Source organism: Rhamphochromis longiceps, linkage group LG11 (genome assembly GCF_057381845.1).
Source record: "Rhamphochromis longiceps isolate RC_006_pf linkage group LG11, R_longiceps_female_GT1.1, whole genome shotgun sequence".
NCBI classification, from domain to species: domain Eukaryota; kingdom Metazoa; phylum Chordata; class Actinopteri; order Cichliformes; family Cichlidae; genus Rhamphochromis; species Rhamphochromis longiceps.
Window position 1 is genome coordinate 26,584,191 of NC_140567.1, and position 16,468 is coordinate 26,600,658.

A 16,468-nucleotide genomic window follows, 5' to 3' on the forward strand; every position below is an offset into this window, starting at 1 on the left:
AGACATCCAGAGGCCCCCAGAACACAAGAGACCATGGAAGACCAACAGAGGGGCAGCCGCGCCACTGTTCCAGTAAGAGCTGAGGAGAGTCCCAGATGAGGGCTCACTCAGCAGCCGCGGAGCAGAAGCCAGGGGGAGTTGCAGTGACGCGCCCATGAGCTCCGCCGGCCCCCAGCTGTGCCTGAGTGACCGAGCCCCAGGCCAAGAGGCCGGGGGCACCCCACCTCCGAAGGGGCCCGAGCGAGCCCCAGGCTCCAGGCCCCGATAAGCAGCCGCAAATTAGTGAGCCGGTGTGTACCCGGACGCCCACCCCCAGACACAAAGAACCACCAACGCACCGACACCTGAGGGAGTCCGCCACCGGCAGGGGAAGTGGTGGTGGGTGGAGATAGGCCTCCAAACCTTGGAGGGCCTGAGGTGTCCCCAGAGAGGTGGCGTCTGATACCCAACCTGACATATAGACACAGACATACAGGCACACACAGACACAAACATCCATTCCCACCCTCATGCTCTCATGTGCACATACTCCACACTCAACCAACGTGGAGACAGACATAAAGAGACGCTGTACACACGATCACACTCCCCAAGCGTACTCTACAAACCGGGTCTAGGTACCCTTGCCCCTGGAGGGGGGAACTGCACCCAGACCCAGGTGGTGTTACCCTTTTCCCTGCGGTGGGGAGAGGCAGACCACCCCGACTCCGTAGCAGCAGGGAGGCCCCACACCCCAGACCGCAGTCGGACGGCCAACTCCTCCTAGCCCTCCCGCTCCAGCAGGCCGCAGAGAACGGGGGTGGGAGAAGACTCCAAACCTCCCTCCACCCGCTCATTGTAGTGTTGATGCATGTGTGTTCTAAGGTGCAATTAAAACCCAGGAGGGCTTGGAGCTACCTGCCAAGGAGCAGCAGGTAAGCGCATAGTCCCTCCTGCTAGCCCTTAATGTCTAAGTGTATTTAAAATTGAGAGGTGGGCAACGACGCCAGGGGTGAGGTGTACACCCTGATGGTAATTTGGACTCCGTGATTGTGCCCACCCCCAAGATCCTATATGTATGTGTAATGAGAGTGTGAATAATGTGAAAGGTTTTATTCTAACTTGAGCTGTTTTAAACAATTTTTATAATCTGGTTTTAGGTACATTTGTACTAGTTTTATAACAAATGTGGCACGATACTGAACTTCACAGGAAATTGGAGTGTTGATACCATTACTATTAAAAGACAAGTGGTGGAAAAATTTGTTTGAAAGTTGTTTGCTGTATGGAAACCAGATAGAAGTTGTTCACATCCTGCCATCTGATGTTTTGAATCTGTTTGTTAGTGACTATCTATCAAGATAGGTTTGATATTCTGTCTGACAACACCACCTTTAAAATTGGATGAGTAACATTTGTTACAAAAATTTGACTTTTTTTGTGTTTTTGGAAGGACTTTATTTGTGGCTGAATGTTGTCAGTATGTTAAAAATGGCTAATCTCAAAAGTCAACATTGTCAGTGGTGCAGTTGTTGTCACGGCGAGTGAGGTGAGCCGTGTGGAGGCAATGAAGGAGGATCCAAACGCAGGCAGTCGTGAAGGTGGTTTATTGAGCATGAAAGTAAATACAAACGGCAAAGGGAGCTATGACTAACTAGACTGGGAACAAACTAACTACAGAACACGAACCTGAACATGAGCAGAAACACTTGGCGGTTGACAGCAGGGAAACACACAGATGACGCAGGGTGGAATACACAGACGGACCAGCAACTACAATGACGGCAGACATGACTTAAATACACAGAGAATCACAGGGGAATTACACACAGGTGGTGGACACAGCTGGGAATAATCAACAAGACGAGACAAAGGTAAAACTGAACACACTCACATGAGACGCAGACCATCACAATAAAACAGGAACAAGCAACCATCACACTAAGACACAAACTCGACATAGAGAGACAGACAGAAAATGGCACATGGAGCTAGACAAATACTAAGCAGACACAACTGAAGGACAAATCCTAAACACCACAGAAACATGAAACTCAAATAATAAACATCATCATAATCAACACTACAAGAGAACAAGAAAACAATCCCTGATGCAAACTAAAACCAAAACATAATAAAACTCAAACTACTGGGTCCGACGGACCCAGAACCGTGACAGTTGTGTTTGAACACAAAGTTATTTGAAAATCAACTGTGTAAACATTCATTGGTACAACAGGGAGCACCTCATGAAAACTATGAAAGATACTTTTTCTAAACTTGAGGAAATTGATTGGCAAAACAAAATATGTTGTGTAAACTTTAGGAAATACGTTGCAAAAACAATAAAATATGAGTTGAGAAAAAGGACAATTATTAATTTTGTCAACACAAAAACATTAGCTAAAGCAACTTATCTCCTAAACTTGAAATTATAAGTTATCCATCAGAACCTAAAAACGTAAATGCAGTCGGTTGCCTTGAGTTTTTAAGTTTTAGCAACTTTTTTTTTTTTTTTTTTTTACAGTGTTGAAGGCTTGCATCTTATCCCTACCATTCCACTGATTTTTGTGTATTTTATATACTGTATTTTGTTGTGGTGTTTTTCCAGACTTGTGCTGTCAGGCCTTCATTGAATAATATTACTGTAGCTTCTTCATGCCTGAAAGTCAGTGTTAGATATCTGCCTTTGTGATGTTGTGATTGTAAAACTTGTTATTTTTGACATTTTTCCTAGATTCAACTAAAGAAATGGGAAGAAATTATGGGTTTTTGACTAAGTGTCTAAAAATAGAATTTCTGATTGGTTCTTTGCTAAGTGTAGTCAGCACTGGGTCATCCTTTGAGTTAGGTGCTTCGTAATGCTGAATGGTTTTTAATTCGGTGGATTAAAAAGTAAACACTCCTTTTAAAAAAAAAAGGTCAGGTACAAGAATTGAAGAGCTCTAAAAGACTTTCAGAAAGCCTGGACCAAGACCACTTTTTAAAAAAGGACAAGACAGTTTGGCTTCTTTGGAAACAAACTATAAAGACGTGAGGGATGACTCAAGATATTGGCACAGTACTGTCTACATGGCATAGATTACAATGTTTTTTTTCTATTGTACTTATACCAGTAACAGACTGACAGCAACTTTTACTGCTTGTCTTTGCCCTTGTTTCAAAAGCCCCACCTCTCTGAGCAATGATAATTACTGAATTATCTTAGTGTGTGACAGCAGGGAAGACTCAACCCCTATGTCATCTGACATAATAAAAAGCTTATCGTTGTGCTGCCATCAGAAGTTAAATTAGGTATATTTCATAATTCATACTCTATCTTCTATGTAATCACATTCAAAGTGTCAATCACAGGACTAATGTTTTAGATTCACGAGGGCTAGAAAAGATAAGATAAATATAATATTAGCTGAGAACAGAAATATATAGTTGGATGTTGCATTATTACTGTGTTACTACCCATCTGCAGGCTTGTTGAGAGAAACCAAAAGGTCCAGGTAATTCTTGGTGAATATTTTTTAATACAGAGGTTATTTAGAGGCAGAAGGAACCAGAATTAAAAGACTCCTGTGAGACAGTGCCATTTAGTGCTTTGAGGAGTGCACTATAAACATCTTCAATTTCACGCAGCTTTTGACTAGTCCATGCATTAATACAAATAAAAACCAAACAAAAAAATAATACATGCAAACAACAACAACAAAATCTAACCCATTCTTTGAACTCTATTTGACCTCTTTCCTCACTTGTTTCAGGGAACTTCCACCTTCTGCTGATTTCATCATCACGGGAATTCCAGTATTAAACAACATCAGTTGTGAAATCAAAGTGTGACTGTAATCTGCACTGTTTTAACAGATTTAGTAAATGATTTAAAACTTCCTCCCAGTAACTCACAGCTGTTATAAAAACAAAGAAGGTAAAGCAACCCTACAGCAGAGTCAAACATGGCGAGTGTTACTGTGACATCCTGTTGGAAGAGTCTTCTGCTGGTGGCACTTATGGGTGAGAACATTTCATTTGTGTTCACTGTTATTATTCTTTTAAATGCTGACTATGAACATGAATGACAATAGTAACAAAGTAACTGATACATAAGGCCCAAGAATAAGGGTCTCTGTGCTTTGATTCATGTTTTATTTTAGCAGATGTTTATCACATTTATCCATACATAACGTCTTCTGAGTGTAAAGATTTTGGATATTGATTTAAAAATACATGGAATGAATTAACTGAGTAAGGACTGAAAAGTAGCTTTTTCTTCATATTATGTGATCCTGTTTTTGAGGTTGTTGTGCCCAAACTGTGCAACAGCCTTCCTCGGTCACTCAGGTCGGCTGACTACGTTAATTAAGTTAAGTGACTGCTGAAAGACAGTTGCTTCTTTAACTTCTGTTTTCATGTAAATTATCATTATTATTTGTATGTTAACAAAGTTTATATTTAACCATACATCTGTGGAAGCAGCAAAACCTTTTTTTTCAAATGTGCTCTTAGAAAAAACGTTTGAATACTGTCGTTCCTTCTATCACATACATGTAGGTTAAGAACTACACTTGACAGCTTTGAGTACCTGCTGATTCTAATATATGTCTTACATCATCTTTTTCTCGCACTTAAACCCACTGAGACCCTGGGACCATTTTTGTACATTTTAGTTTTTCAGTTACAAGCCATTTGCACTGTGCTGAATGGAATATAGCCAAATTCTCTAAAAACAAGTTTGGCATAATTTCATTTCAAAATTCAGGTCTGACTTCCTTAAATTAGCTTCAGTGGCTAAGCTAACAATACACATCCTCTTAAGGCCCTAGGGGCCGTTTGCGGCCCCATTGACTTCCATTATAAACGCTATTTTTCACTGCAGAATTATTACCGTTAACGTCTTGGTGATTACTTAAATTTCGGTTCCGTTTTGGACTAGGGGCCTTAGAATTGTAATTTTTTTATTTGTCCACCGGGTGGCGCCCTTGCTTCACATTTGACCCCTGCTGGAAAACAGCGGGCTGCTTAGACAGACCTGCGGGAAAGGAAGCCTCATTTCCGGCGTGCAGCAGCGGCTTCGCCCGCTGATCGAGCGGGACCATTTTCGGTCCCTAGGGCCGTGAGAGGGTGCATTTTTTTTTTAGTCAACAGGAAATGACGTATTTGTTGTCACGTGGTATCGGACGTGTGTGCTGTAGAAAGGAGTCCCCGGTGATCGTGCCCCGGTGATCGTCGCGACTTACCCCGGGAAGATGCACTTCTTTCGGCCTAGAGGAGCAGCATTGCCTGCCTGGGGACCATTTTCTGGTCCTGAAAAAAAAAAAAAAAGGCGATCGAAATGAATGTTGGTGCCAATCTTTAGTCCATCTAAAGGCCTAATTATAATAACAATTGAATATTACCTCAAATGTTTTTTTTGGAAAATATTCAAGTTTTTTGTTTTTTGGGGCAAAAAAAGCAGTGCGCTCATGTGACGAAACCGGGATATAAAGGGTTAAAATCCGCGAAATGTAATTAAAACTTTATATGAATATTTCAGGGAGAAGTGGTTTTAAAAGACTGACCAATTTAAAGTGGAAAAAAATATGAATATATAAAGTTTTTATAGCACTTTTTGGGGAATTGTCCTTAGGCATAAAGGTGGATGCATTTTTTAAAATCTGCTCCTGCAAAAAAAATAAAAGTGGATCGAAATGAATGTTGGTGCCAATCTTTGGTCCATCTAAAGGCCTAATTATAATAACAAACAAATATTACTTCAAATGGTTTTTTTTGGAAAATATTTAGTTTTTTGTTTTTTGGGGCTAAAAAAACAGGGCGCTCATGTAATAAAACTGGGATTTAAATGGTTAAAACAACGAAAATATAATTAAAACTTTATATGAATATTTCAGGGAGAAGTAGTTTTAAAAGACTGACCAATTTAAAGTGGAAAAAAATATGAATATATAATCTTTCTATTGCACTTTTGGGGCGGGACCATTTTTGGTCCCCAGGGCCTTAAAAGGATGCATTTTTAAGGGCCAGCCAAGTTTGTCTGGACACACGTCTGAACTCCTGTTTAGTTAACTGATACTTATGCAGATAGATATCCATTATGGAGTAATGAATTATATATTATTTAATTCTCAGATTGAGTTATTTTGTGCTTTTAACCAGTATTGTACCAGTATTGACACAGAGTGGCTTTTACTGGTATGTGTTACAGCCATCCTGACTGCTCTGTCCCTCAGGTTTACCAGGTTTGGGGACCAAGGTGCAGATTTCTTGGACTGGCAGGGTGACAGCTGGTTCCCCCACTACTTTCACATGCTCATCTAATTGTTTTCCAAACTGCATCTACACCTGGTCCTTTAAGGCCAGCACAGTCGACGGGAGCACATTAACTTGGACACCAGATGGACTGGATGATACAGTGAAACTGCACTGCACTGTCTTCAACCCACAAACAGGAGTCTACACAAGTACTGACACCATTGTAGAAATTACAAGTGAGTACATCAAGTTAAATGTCACATTAAATAGTGGAAAGTAACAAAGGTACCTTTTATTCTGTACTTCTAAAATGTTTGCCTTGATGACAGGAACAAGGTGAGTGTATGAGTTACACATAATTAGGACACACTACATGGACAAAACTACTTTGCTACCTACAGATTACACCTACCCTGTCATGAGGCCCTGGGCACGTGGTTTTTCAGCTGATGCTAATGCCAAAGGAGGTTTAAAACTCTGCAGCTATTGAGTCAGGAGGGAATATCTAAGAGGAAGGAAATTCCACATACTGATTTTTATCAATGGTGGCATGTTATTACATCTCATTCAAATTCAGTGATGTTTATAGAACAACAGATTCTTCCACAAATATTTGTAAAGGCAGACTGCATGGCTAGGTGCTTGACTTTACACACCTGGGACAACTGAATGCAAAGATTAAGAGGTGTGGCTTAACACTACTGTCCATATTTTTATTCTCACTTTATGAATTAAAAACGTATTTTTTCTTTTTGTACAGATCAAATATCTGTACAAGTCAGTCCGCTGAACACTGTACCATCTCTCAACCAGTCATTAAATCTCATCTGCCATGATGCCAGATTTGGTGATCCACAAGGTCTATCAGACCTGGTCTGGTATAAAGATGGACAAGAGGTGACCCTGCGTGAAAATATGTGGCTTCAGCAAAACAACCTCACACTTCATTTTGACTCCCTGCTGCCCTCTGATGCTGGTTTCTACCAGTGTCAAACGTATCTGCCTACATCACAGACAACAGTTGTCAGCCTGGGCTATCTACTCAGCTGTAAGTACAAGGATACAGAGGTTAAACCAGAACAAGAAAGGCTGTGTTTTGTCATAACTGCAACAAGCTTTCTAATCTTTTGCAGATGATCAGTGGAACGTCAGCATTAGCGGACCTGACACTGTGTTTCCTGGTCAGTTAAGTGAGTTCACCTGCCTGACTAGCTGCACCTTAAATGTGGAATGCACCGTCAGGTGGGAGTTCAGGGGAGGTTTCCCTGTTGGAACCTACTTTTCAGTTCATAAAAATGAGGTCAGGTGGACTCCTTCACTACCTGGGACTTTTCAAAATTTCACCTGCATTGCAGAGAATAAAGCTGCTGGACGTTCTGCTGAGGCCACCAAGATGGTAAAAGTTAAAGGTACGCACAACTTTTTAGCACTTGCTTGTTTCTATTCTTATTGCTAAATCAATTTCAATTACTTTCTTTTTCTCTCAACAGATATCCCAATCTCTGGATCGGAGGCGATGCAGCTTAGTGGACTTTTTGCAGGAATCCTCAGTCTGGGAATGTGGGTCCTCTTGGGTTGGGCTCTAGAAACAGTATACTTATATTCACTTTAAAGAGACAGTTCACCCCAGTATCAGCTTTATGCCCAAATAAACACATGACTACACCATGGATTATCATAGAATAGTTACTACAACTAAATGCAGCTGATATCTACAAAACTTTTCAACTCAGACTTACACTCCAGAGAAAAACAACATAAATTTGATTTGGGGGTTTTAGTGTGAATATTTTCCACGCTATTTATTTCTGCAGCAGCTTATTCTGTTTATTATTATTTGTGCAAAAGAAACATATGTGATGTCAAATGTTAGAAAAGTAGAAGCAGTGTTTTTTCTTATGAATTTTTGTAAAACATCTGAACTCGCATATGAAAAATAAATTATGTGCATTAAGTCACAGTTGGAGTTGATTCCTATTTAACAATTAAAGTTGACACATGATTTTCTTTATGCTCCTTTATAGTGTACGTTTTAATTACAAGCCATTTGTAATTAAAACGTACACTGTAATTAATTTAATTTAACCACAAGGTGTCACTAACAACACAGAAGAACTGGATTTCAAGGACAGTGGAACATAAAATGTAAAATATTTCTGTGAATGATATTGCAATAAGTACTCTGACTGTTTTGTCTTTTTCAAAAACAAACCTCAAGATTTATTAAAAATTCTTTCACTGGGATGTAACTCCTTCAGTGAAAAATTACTTTTGTAAAGTCAGCTTGATAAACAAATTGTGTGACGTCAATTCTGCGCATGTGGTCAGTGATTCAACAATCTGTTTCATGTTCCTTTGAAAGTGAACAATTAATGCAGAGAAGACAACCACACTAAGCAAACTGAGAGCGACTGAGGTTTTTACCTTTGTTTTTCTCTTTTCTTCTTTTGTCATATCTCAGTTGCTTTGTCAGGCGTAAGAATGGGTGGGAAAAATGAAACTAAAACATCTGCTTTCATTTTGTTGTAAAAGAAACCAACATTTGCATGTTAACCTCATTGTAGTTTCAGTTGAAATGCTGCAATCTCTGTAGTATATGTATATATATCCTGTGTTTAATTATAAACTAGAAAATGTAGGTTGGTGTTTTATGTTATGTCTGTTATGTACTTTCTCTTTTAAATTATTGAAACAAAAAGATATTCAAAAAAAGATTAATTCCAAAATGGACCAAAATGGAACTTTGTGGCCAAAATGCAAAACGCTATGTGTGGCGGAAAACTAACGCTGCACATCACTCTGAACACACCATCCCCACTGTCAAATATGGTGGTGGCAGCATCATGCTCTGGGGGTGCTTCTCTTCAGCAGGGACAGGGAAGCTGGTCAGAGTTGATGGGAAGATGGATGGAGCCAAATACAGGGCAGTCTTGGAAGAAAACCTCTTGGAGTCTGCAAAAGACTTGAGGCTGGGGCGGAGGTTCACCTTCCAGCAGGACAACGACCCTAAACATAAAGCCAGGGCAACAATGGAGTGGTTTAAAACAAAACATATCCATGTGTTAGACTGGCCCAGATCTAAATCCAATCGAGAATCTGTGGCAAGATCTGAAAACTGCTGTTCACAAACGCTGTCCATCTAATCTGACTGAGCTGGAGCTGTTTTGCAAAGAAGAACGAGCAAGGATTTCAGTCTGTAGATATGCAAAGCTGGTAGAGACATACCCTAAAAGACTGGCAGCTGTAATTGCAGCCAAAGGTGGTTCTACAAAGTATTGACTCAGGGGGCTGAATAATTACGCACACCCCACTTTGCAGTTATTGATTTGTAAAAAAATGTTTGGAATCATGTATGATTTTCGTTCCACTTCTCACGTGTACACCACTTTGTGTTGGTCTTTCACGTGGAATTCCAATAAAATTGATTCATGTTTGTGGCTGTAATGTGACAAAATGTGGAAAAGTTCAAGGGGGCTGAATACTTTTGCCCCACAGGGAACGGTTCTGGCTCTGTTTGTCTTCACCATCTACACTGCAGACTTCTCCCACAACTCCATCTTTTACGGTGTAGTCTGCTGAGGTGGCAAGATCTCTGCCGGGGACAGGAAGAGACTGAACAGGTTGATCCGCAGGGCCAGCTCTGTTCTAGGATGCCCTCTGGACCCAGTGGAGGTGGTGAGTGACAGGAGAATGGTGGCTAAGTTGTCATCCCTGTTGGACAACATCTCCCACCCCATGCAGCAGACTGTGACAGCACTGAGCAGCTCCTTCAGTGGGAGACTGCGGCACCCACGGTGTGGGACGGAGAGATTTCGCAGGTCTTTCTTCCCCACTGCTGTCAGACTCCACAATAAAGACTTTTGCAGCTGATCAAACACACAAACCCACACATGTGCAATAACACCAAGTGTAATACTCTTTTCTGACGAAGTTGTATTTTTACTCAGTTGTAGGGGAGACCGGGGATAGTTGTAACATTTTTGACATTTCTGTCTGTAAATTGGAGCTCGTTTAAGGTAGTGGATTCAAAATGTAATGCAAAGTATTTACATGTCTCTGCTATTAAATAGTGCAGCTATTTTCTCTGCAGCACAATTACCCATTGCATGGTATGGTCTCAAACACAAAGAGTGAAATGTTACAATTAACCCCATAGTCTGGGTTAGTTGTAACATATCCTGGGGTGAAATGTAACACAATGAAATAAGGGTACTGACAAAATATTAACATGTAATCTTTGTTTATTCAACACATGAATGCACTTAGAGCCATTTATGTAGCTGTGTGTGTGTGTGTGTGTGTGACAGAATGCAGAAATCTAGCTTTTGAACATATTCCAACCCCCCAAAAAAGACAAATTATGGAATTTTCTGCAACTGAATATTTCATTAATTTTGGTTGGTCTTCCTTGAGTTTGGCCTCATTGGCTCAGTGGGCATTATAACCTACAACTCTTGCACCAATTTTGAACATAACAATGAAGCTGAAAAAATGTAGTTGTTCACCAGCATCGCAATTCCATTACTTTTTATCATGGCTTACCTTGGTGTGGTTTGCAAAGTGCTTCAGAAAGATGAGGAAATCTGTTTCTTGCACCCATCCTGATTTATTTCCACTACCAGTACTTCCTACTGGTCCATCTCTGACACAGTGGTCTGCATAATGTATGTGTGGGAACACAAACAGTGGAGGAATTGTGTTGCCAATGGCATTAACCGCATATACAAAAGTGACCAGTGAACCTCTCTCTGCTGATGTCGTTGCCCCAACTTGTTTAATATAAGTTAAAGTAATAGTGTGGTAAGTTGTAACATCTGCATTATTGTTACAACTAACCCAGACTGTTGCTGTTACAACTGACCCAGACTCCTATAGCCATGAACTAGCTAACATTACAGCTAGTTCATGGCACAGAAGTCTGACAGGTAGTTCATACTTTATTCAAACCAAATAGTGAAACATGATTAAGTACCTAGCTTAGCTTTTAATTCCATTACATTTGATTGATTAGCTAGCTAACTATTGGCTATTGGTTATGTCAAAAATTTGTAGATTAAACTACAAAGTATTGCATTCACTGGCTGAAATTAGACCCACCATTTCACCCTTAGCATTAAAATGATGTGTACAAAAACCATTATCAAATGCAGGATGCAGCTATACTACATCATATTTGTTTGTAAAAAAAAAACATAAGGTTTTTTATAAAACTCTGCCATGGCTCATCAAATGTTGTTTTTTCTTTTCTAGGACTGTGAATAGTGATCAGCAATAGGGAACTAAAGAGTTAAGACTATAATTTCATGTCAACAGGGCCCCTCACACTTACCTTTAAAATCTACAAATGACCTATACATCAATCACATCTTCTGTTTGGCCAGTATACACAGCACAGGTTTGCTCAGATGCTGAACTTCGTCCCGTCATAGCTCAAACAATACACCCGCTGTTTACTCAGTGCTATTGAGAGGGGCATAATGGTTTGCCTGTGCTTCACATCCAACGTGGGAAAGAGTATTTCTTAGTGTGTGAAAACAATTGGTTGTCTGAAATAATACAGTTTTCTAAAAATTGTATCACCTTTCTGAGAAGTTTGACAAGCATGAAACCCAGATGATCTATACCACCTGCAGATAAGAAGCAAGTGGAAGCAAGCAGGAAAGTTCCTCATCCTTACTTGGCTTGGCCAGGTTGCGGTTTTTACAAATCACAGTAGGAGGGCGTCTGTCAACATCCTCATTGGAGCGCTCACCCTTAGATCCGTCACATCTGTCCCACAACTTAGGGTCAACACTACCCTTACAGTTTTAGGTGAGAACAGATAAGTAAGAGCTGATGTTCAAGGTTGGGAGAACCATTTTTGTAGAATTTCAACTTGTTTATTAATAATGGTTTGAAGTTGGTAGTTTCTCACCAAACATTATAACTGAAACACAAGCATTTAAGGTAAATGTGAAAGCATAAAGTCTCAGGGAAAGGTTGGGAAAAAATATAAGAGCTTTTCCTAAAGTGTTTTTTTATTTGTACTTTTTAGTATTAGCATAATTTAAAAAAAAAAAAGTTTATCATTTATTCTGAAACATTTCAGCAAGTCACTCTGACACTTGAACCCTTCACCCTGGCTTTCATGCATTATATTTATTACTCACTTTTTATTTTGGGAATGCTGAAGTATGCTTTGAATAAACTGTGATCAGTGTTGAGTAAATACTATGAGATGAAATGCATGTGGGTGTTTTACAAAAAATGAAATCATCTTTTGTGGAAGTCCAGTTTCTGATAATGTTACGTAAGGAAAAAAAAAAGAAAAGTTATCTAACCTTAAATGACTTTAAATGACGCAGCAAATTGTGTAATGTGAGGCAGAACAAAGATAAATCCCATGAGCAAATAAAGGCACCATAATGAATGACATATTCAAAAAGCCAAAGCAAACTTAAAAGAAACTGTGAACACTGGCCATAAATTCTTACAGTTCTGTAAGGTGACCAAAAACATTTCGACACACTGAGGGTAAGCGGGATGGAAAAACTTTAAAAATATGCTGATGAATTGTTTGCACTAAACACTTTACTGGAACAGGTTTCTGTTGTAATGAAAAATGATCCCAAAATAATATTGGAAAAGGTTTAATGGAATTCAGGAGGCCCCTGTCTCGTGGTATTTGGACTAACAACCAGCAAAGAGAAAAACAGCCTGTTCCTTACTGTATGTCTACGTGCTTTTGCCGTTTGTTGTTTTTGGTGTGCTGTTCGTCACGTTGCAGTGTCATCTAGTTTCTGCCTGCCCCCGTGTCTGTCCAAAGTAAGTAAGTATGTTAGTATGCTTCTTTTATCCCAATCGTCATTTCCAGTGTTGAGGAAGTTATATTGAAAAAATAATTAATTATAGTTACTAGTTATTTCTTCAAAAAAGTAACTGAGTTAGTAACTGAGTTACAAGATTCTAAAAGTAAGTAATTACTTGAAAAGTAACTATTGCTTTACTTTAAAAAATGTTTAACCCCCTGGGATCCAGGGTATAATTGGCCATTTTTAACCACATTTTACCTTTAAAAACTGTTTACTTTGCCTTGTTTGGTATCATCCTTTTCAGCACAACCTCACGTGTCTGAATTTACAGTTATGTTTTCATTTTGACATACTGTATTAACACAATTGATATGCAGTAAGCCGAACACAGCTTCAACCGTCTGTTTGTTGACAAATAGTAACGGACCGCATTTTCTTGTTAGCAACTGTAACGGCGTTGTAACGATACTCGTTACTGAAAAAAATAACGCCGTTGCTTGTAACGCATTCCCATCACTGGTCATTTCCATGCAACAAGGTTAATGATACGAATCTGCTCAGACCGCACCTTTTATTTGAATTTACATGTTGTTTGCATCTGGTTATTTGCAGGTGCTCTGGCTTCGTCCCTCAGTCCAAAGATGCCTATTTGGTTAATTGGTAATTTTAAGCATGGGAGGGTGTGGTTGTCTGCGTTGTTATGTTAGCTCTGTCATGACCGAGGGTGTAACCCACCTCTAAGTGAGCTGGGATAGGCACCAGCCAGAACATGGATGAATAAAGCAGAGAACTTCAGCTTGTCACATTGTTTCTGGCTTTTTGTCGTAGTTTAAATGTTCAGATAAAGCAATTTGAGAAACAATGTAGGGTATTTAGACCAAAATATTTTGATACTTATGGCAGGGATTATATATAATATTTTTTTATTAATTATTTTAAGGTAATTAAAGCACAAAAACAAATAATCAAATAATAAAAGAAATATGGCTAAATTCGTGCGTAAAGTTTTTGCTTTGTCTGTATTGTATACTGTCCTAAAACGTCATGGCTAATGATGGTATTAGTTTAGGAAACAATGATGGTGTAAAGCACAGTCATCGTTTAGTTATATTAGTTATATATTCAGATATATTCAGATATTTATAAGTACTGTTTGTAAGTACTGATGTATTTTATCATATTTAATAATTAAAATTAAGAATAACTAGAATTAATATTCATTACAATTAATACACTTTAACTGTATGCTTACTGCAAAAACTCATTGTTATGAAGTACATTTGTAAACATTTATTTTCATCTGTTTGGCTACCACAGAATGAATTATGTGCTGATCAGTGTGAACCTAAGAGTCTGAATGAATTCCGCAGCTCATCAATCATCAAGTGCTCAATTTTATTCTCCTTCCAATCTCTTTCTTTTGGATGAACAGCAGCTTTGAGGTTACTTCCAGTTACAGAGCTCAGCTCACTGATGAAAACGCTCTCTGTGATCAGTGTGACCTGCTGTGACCATGTAGTAAACTTTACCATCAGCTGTGAGTTGGGCAATAGCATATTCACTACTACTGCAGTTTTATATACTAATATAATCATTGAGCTTCAATACACAGTTCTTATTTTTCTGTATGTCTCTCGTCTGCCTAATTGTCATTGCTTTTCTGAGATGGACGAGATAACATAGCGCTCAAAATGAACGGACCGAACATTTTTCCTTTTTAGCTGGATCCAATCTGTCTGCGGTCTGTTCTGCATTCTCCAATCATCCAGCTCAGTTTTAGTGGGTTCAAAGCTGTTACATGTCAGCAAGTGGTCCATATTGCTGTCTGGCCTTCAACAATCACGCCAACATAAGAAACGACATCACCGCAAATGTGCTCATAGCAAGTGCATTTGTTACTATTACAACAGCAACATCAGTACTTCTTGGTTTTGTTCCAAACTAACTTTGTTTTGTTTTTTCTCAACACAAACTGTGTTCACTGTGGAGCACTGCCTCCCTTTGCTTTTCACAGATGATAGCACGTTCACTGTGATGGACCAAGCAGCGAAGGAAACTTAGGCACAGGTTAAAGGGGAAAAAAAAAAAAAAAAAGGATTTTTTTATTGAACCCCAATAAATAATTGGTTAAATCATGTAAAAAGAATCAAAAATCTTGGGCCCATAAAAGAGGTCAAAATAACAGAACTCTACTCAAAGTTGACAAACCATACTGATAACTGAAACAAACTGAACTAACTTAACGAGACAAAGGGGAAACTTAACAATGGCTGATCACCCACAAAAGCACAAAAAGGGGTAAAACACACAAAACCTAACTCCAATTACCCCACATGGTCCTAAATTATGAAATGAGCCAATTTGCAGCTTTCCATCAAGGCTTGTTCTGCCCCTTTTCCACCTGTTGGCTTCTCAATCAAGGGACGGGAGCAGCTCCAACTAAAGTAACTCAGAAAACAAAGATTAAATCATACATAACAGTGTAAACTAAAATGTGCACACTTATTTTAGAATACTGTGTTATGTGGATATGTGAACTAATTCTAAACCAAATCCAGTTATTCATTGTCCTGTAAATTAATTCCTATTTGAAGAAAGACAAATGTGAATGTGATGTTATGTATAAGCCTCTACACTAATATGGTGGCTATTACCACTGTGTGGCTGTAAGTGCAGCCATCACCATTATCTACTAGAAATACTGTCATACCTAAATTAGGATGTGACCTCAGCTAGTGAATGCAACACCCTTGTTTTTTATGTGTAGCGTGATCATGTCTTTGTTTGCCATTTCCTTGCTCTATCAACCCTATTATTGGTTTATTTTCGCTTAAAATCGATTCAATGTTTATAGCCTTTAACACCACATGTTATTAGGTGCTCCAAAAAAAGAAAAGCAGATATCGTGTATATTGAAAATAAAAAATTGAGCTGATTGTGAGAGGTATTTGTGAAACTTATTTATTTATTTATTTTTATTCTAGTCTTATGGGGGAAAGAAAATTGTAATTTTGTTTACAGATGAATAGTGCATTTATCCCGTGTCTCTTTGGTTACTGTAAACAAAGTAGGAGAAGGAGACGATCCAGTATAGTGGGACAGAGAGTCCATTGTCCTCTACAAATTCTTTAAGTTTTGATATTCTGGGTGCAACTCATAACCAAATAATCCAATAAGAAGGCATTTACAGATTTGGATGGATCATCATAGCTGAATCTGCAAATGCCTAACCCCAAATTTGTTTTTATTTTGTCCAATTCAGTGGTTTCCATCTCTATTGTGGGAGGAAGTGACTCATCTTTTTTATGAGAATACTAAAATGACGTTCAGAGACCAAGATTCCACAGATTTGGTTTGCATTCTAGGTACAGAGTCACGTGTTAAAATTATAAACGCTCTCCACATGTTTCCTTGGTTGGAAAAAGTTGCAGAACAACAGTATACAGTAAATGGACACT

At 38.9% G+C, this 16,468-nt stretch overlaps 1 protein-coding gene across 1 annotated transcript; it reads left to right on the plus strand.

The window, feature by feature from the left end:
- Window positions 1-3,926: 3,926 nt before the first annotated feature.
- On the plus strand, window positions 3,927-8,162 carry LOC146659354 (uncharacterized). The gene is made up of 5 exons (XM_085421858.1): window positions 3,927-3,984; window positions 6,198-6,455; window positions 6,980-7,267; window positions 7,353-7,628; window positions 7,710-8,162. The coding sequence occupies exons 1-5, from the start codon at window positions 3,927-3,929 to the stop codon at window positions 7,829-7,831; spliced, it is 1,002 nt and encodes a 333-aa protein (XP_085277984.1). The 3' UTR covers window positions 7,832-8,162.
- Window positions 8,163-16,468: the final 8,306 nt, after the last annotated feature.

Bases quoted from the DNA above. Each gene is read 5' to 3' on its own strand.
- LOC146659354 (XM_085421858.1), top strand. From the start codon at position 3,927: ATGGCGAGTGTTACTGTGACATCCTGTTGGAAGAGTCTTCTGCTGGTG. The intron at 3,985-6,197 runs GTGAGAACATTT...TCTGTCCCTCAG, and splicing joins TCTGCTGGTGGCACTTATGG to GTTTACCAGGTTTGGGGACC. The intron at 6,456-6,979 runs GTGAGTACATCA...CTTTTTGTACAG, and splicing joins CACCATTGTAGAAATTACAA to ATCAAATATCTGTACAAGTC.